The sequence below is a fragment of the Colobus angolensis genome, unplaced genomic scaffold (assembly GCF_000951035.1).
Source record: "Colobus angolensis palliatus isolate OR3802 unplaced genomic scaffold, Cang.pa_1.0 Scaffold17, whole genome shotgun sequence".
NCBI lineage: Eukaryota > Metazoa > Chordata > Mammalia > Primates > Cercopithecidae > Colobus > Colobus angolensis.
In genome coordinates, this window is record NW_012114821.1 from 1,968,828 (window position 1) to 1,973,316 (window position 4,489).

The following is a 4,489-nucleotide window of genomic DNA, read 5'->3' on the forward strand; positions in this document are numbered from 1 at the left end:
GGAGAGAAGGGGAAGGGGGAGCTGGCTTTTGCCCAGGGTGTGGTGTGACTTGCAGTGCATTTCAGAGCCTGCTGGGGACACCACTGAGCCACCGCATCCTGGGCTCAGAGGATCGCCAGGGGCAGAGGCAGGGCTGAGGGAGGGTTGGCCTCCGAGGCGAGCTTCTCCAGCCGCCTCCTCACCTGCCCCTCCCCTGCGTAGACGCCACTATTAAGTCCAATGAATTAAGAGACAAAAAGCTGAGCGTGTTAGGAACGAACTCCACTCCTAGATGCCCGTTTCCAAGGCAACGCGGGCTCCATCCCTCAAAGAGTGGGTGCTGGAGCAGTGCCTGCAAGCCCCAGTCCCTAAGGAGGAGGAAAGGGATGGATCCGGCGGGTTCTGGGGAGGATCCGCAGGGTGCTGGGCAGAGTCCTGCTCTCACGGTCTCTCCTGCACTCCCTCAGCTCTGCCGCACCCGGGTCTCCCCTACCCACGTATCTGAGTCCAGCTGTCCCCGAATGGCTGGCAGAGGTTGGGGGCCCAGTCCCGGGGTGTCAGACGCCCCTCGTGTCCTTATGTGGGAGTGGCCAGAGCTCCCGGGAGAGGGAGGCGTGGTTAGGGTTTGTCCCATGAGTTGAGTCAGGCACTGCACCCTGCCTGGTCTTGGTCAGTTTTGATGGTGAGGAGACCTGGGTGTGGGCAGACCCAAGGGGTGCGGGAGAGACAGCGTGAGAACAAGCCTCTGCCCGGCTTCTCGTGATGAGCACGGGCAAAGGCTCCTGAATTCTTCTGGGGCAGGAAGAGACCGCTGTGGTATGGACTTCTGGACTGTGGCTAAGGAAGGAGACCACTACTGCTCCTGCTGCCCTCCTCCCCCACCTTGCCTGGTTCACAAGACAGGAGGAAAGAGAGAAAGCAAAAAGTTAAAAAGAAACAAAAGTAAAATAAATAGCCAGACAACCTTGGCACCACCACCCGGCCCTAGGAGTTGAAAAAAGTAATATTAATAACATCAATCCCTGACCAAAACTACTTGTGTTATCTGTAAATTCCAGACACTGTATGAAAAAAGCATTGTAAAACTTTTTGTTCTGTTAGCTGATGCACGTAGCCCCCAGTCACGTTTCCCACGCTTGCTCGATTTATCACAACCCTTTCAGGTGGACCCCTTAAAGCTGTAAGCCTTTAAAAAGGCCAAGTATTTCTTTTTCAGAGAGCTTGGCTCTTAAGACGCGAGTCTGCTGACGCTCCCGGCCGAATAAAAAACCTCTTCCTTCTTTAATCCGGTGTCTGAGGAGTTTTGTCTGCGGCTCGTCCTGCTACATGGTCACCAGGGTCCTGGCAAGGCCCCCTTCCTGGGACTGTGGCCCCGTCGAGCCAGGGAGCCTGGCTTTCTCCTCCCCAGGACCATGGCTTCCAGAGCACAGCCAGTCTTGGGGCAGGTGTCCAGGGAGGGGCTGATGTGGACTCAGGAAAGGTCCCTGACTCACCCACGTTCAGATCCTCAAGCCTGTGAATGTGCCTTCTATGGCAAAAGGGACTTTGCAGCCGTGAGGAAGCGGAGGATCTGAGATGGGAGATGGCTCCGGATTCTCCAGGCGAGTCCTAACTGTGGTCACAGGATCCCTGTAGGAAGGAGGCCGAGGCAGAGCTGACTTGAGAAGGGAGCAGTGCTTGGAGAGGCTTCAAAGGTGGAGAAAGGGCCATGAGCTGGAGAGCAGGCGGCCTCTTGAAGCTGCAAGGGTGGGGGGTGGGTTCTCTCCAGAGAAAACACAGCCCAGCCAGAGCCCTGACTCGAACTTCTGGCCTCCAGAGCCACAGCATGAACTTGTGTTAAGTCACTAGGTTTGTGGTGATTTGTTACGGCAGCCTTGGGAAACTGGTACGGAGGGATGTGGGTTCTTGGATCAGGGCCCTGCCCCCTCCCTGCCCAGCGCCCCCAGCCCCCAGTCTCCCTGCTGCCCGGGCTGGATGAGAAAGGAAGGTCTCTTTATGTTCACTCTTGGGACTGACAGCATGCACTGGGCTCTGAGACGGGCTGTGGCCATCCGCCCGTTGACGCTGCTGACCCGCCTGGCTCAGACTCAACTTGGCCTGGGAATCTGGCTGGCTCTTGGCTGGCATCCAGCTTCTCCCCGGCTCAGGCGTCCCGGAGCCTGGGACACCCCTGGGAAGCTGGGTGCGGTTGGCAGGAAGCCCAGGGACTGGACCTTGGATCTGCATTGCCGAGCTGTGTGACCTTGAGCTCGAGCCTCATGTCGTTCCTACCTCAGCGGGCTGTGACAGGGCCCACCCTAGACTGCTAAGCACAGCACCTTCTGCTCCCGCTTAGAGCCGGAGTGGGCGCCAGGAGAAAGCCCTCTGGGGGCTGCTGGGGGTGGTTTTGGGGTAGTGTGGGGGTGGTGTTTGGTTGGTGTTGGGGGTGGTATAGGGGGTGGTGTGGAGTGGTGTGGGGGTGGTGTTGGGGTGCTATTGCGTTGGTGCTGGGGTGCTATTGGGGTGGTGTGGGGGTGGTGTTTGGTTGGTGTTGGGGGCGGTGTGGGGGTGGTGTGGGGTGGTGTTGGGGTGCTATTGGGTTGGTGCTGGGGTGGTGCTTGGGTGGTGTGGGGGTGGTGTTGGGGTGGTTTTGGAAGTGGTGTAGGGGGTGGTGTGGGGGTGGTGTTGGTGGTGGTGTTAGGAGTGGTGTTTGGGTGGTATTGAATGTGATGGTGGTGGGGGTGGTGTTGCAGGTGGTGCTGGGGGTGGTGTTAGGTCTTTGGATCATGAGGGTCTGGGGCTGGCTCAGGTGAAGAGTGGGGTCATGAGAAGTGTCCTGATGACCACAGCTCCCATTTACTGAGCACTTGCTCTCTGCCAGGCATGGGGCTGTAAGCCCTGACACATGGCATTCCAGCACTCTGGAGAATCCTCACTGTAGCCCACAAGGAGGGCTCTCCTAGGACTCCTGCTGAACAGAGCCAAGTGGGAGGTGAAGGTGTTCCCAGGGTTGTGGAGCTGGGGAGGGCTGGGCCTTAGATTCGAAGCAGGCAGCCTGACCCCTGCACTGTGCTCCAGTGGGCTGTAGGCATGAGTGTTCGTGTGCACACGTGTGCATGTGTGAGTGTGAAAATGCAAGTAACAGACAGCCCAAATAACTAGCTTCAACACAGCAGACATTTATTTCCCTCCCAGGTAAGGGCACCCAGAGGTAGGCAGTGCCTTCTGTCAGCAGCAAGCCAGGCCCCTCTCATCGTGCTGCCCTGCCGTGCTCAGTGCTGCCTCATGGTGCAAAGTGGTTGTTGAGCTCCAGTCATCACTTCAGCCAGCAGGAAGGAGGAAGGGGAAGGAGAAAGATGTGACCTCACCATCTAGGGCATTTACCTTCCGACCCCCAGCTAGGCATTGTGGGTTTTATTACTAAGGAAAAGGAGAGAACAGTTAGCGGAGGCCTCCCACAGCCCGCTGGGATGAGCTTGGCAGGCAGGACAGGACTCTGGGCTTCCCAGTTCATGGAGTGTTGAACTGGTGGGATTAGGAGTTCTTTAAGTCTCACTCTGTACTTCTCAGAAGGGGAAACTGATACCCAAGTCAGTGGCTGAGCTGTGGCCCAGGCTGGCCTCTGCCTGCTGTCCCAGAGCTCTGTCCTGGCACCAGCTGCTGGTGAAGGCAGGGCTTAGAGCAGTCACCAGCCCACCTTCCCTCTGCTACCCAGTCCTGCTTCCTCTGTAGGAAGCCGAAGGCCCATTTTGCCCCCTCCCTAGCACAGGGTAGCCTGTCTGACACCCCCAGACCCCTCCATGACACCCGCCAGGCTGAGGGCCTGGGGGCTGGAGTCTAGAGGGCAGGCAAGGATGAGGCTGGAAAAATTTCATCTACTCCTCTCCTTTCATCAACTTCACTCCTCCACTGCTCTAAGCTGCTCTAGCCTCTGCTAGAGCAGAGACAGGTATTCGCAGCCTCAGGTGCTGTCTTAAGCCCAGTAGGTACTGACCCTTGATGGTCACTTCAAGGTGACAGGCACCCACTCAGCATCCAGCCCTTCCTCATCCAAGGCTGCAAGGTAACTTTCCAAGCCAGGGTCTCCCATGGCGGTGCTCACACCATAGCCAGACAGGCCCCGCTGGCCCCATCCTCTCCATACTTGGTGCCTGTCCCCCCAGCCCCGCCCTGCCCCTCCGCATGTGGCCTCACCCCGACCCACCTCCCTGTGCCCTCTCATCCTCAGCCCGCCTCCCCCACTATCCCGCCTCCCCCAGGCCCGTCTTTCCTAGGGGTGACTATAGCCTCCCTCCAAGGCCTCTTCCCTCTGACAGCCGGGAGGCCGACCTGGGGAAGGACTGGGAAGCCCAGAGTCCTGTCCTGCCTGCCAAGCTCATCCCAGCGGGCTGTGGGAGGCCTCCGCTAACTGTTCCTCCAACTGCAGTGTGACCGCTGCAGATGGAGGAGTTCCTGTGGCAGAAGTTAAGGGTGAGGATTGGGTGTGGGGGCCCCCAGGCATGTGGTGGGTGTCATCTCTGCCTGGCTGTGC

At 58.5% G+C, this 4,489-nt stretch overlaps 1 protein-coding gene across 1 annotated transcript in view; it reads right to left on the reverse strand.

Moving 5' to 3' along the window:
• Positions 1-3,117: 3,117 nt before the first annotated feature.
• Positions 3,118-4,489, reverse strand: part of GPIHBP1 (glycosylphosphatidylinositol anchored high density lipoprotein binding protein 1) — a 7,273-nt gene continuing 5,901 nt past the window's right edge. The window contains exon 5 of the mRNA XM_011938085.1: positions 3,118-3,277. Within this exon, the coding sequence (XP_011793475.1) occupies positions 3,275-3,277 (3 nt within the window). The 3' untranslated portion in view covers positions 3,118-3,274. The remainder of the gene's footprint in view (positions 3,278-4,489) is intronic.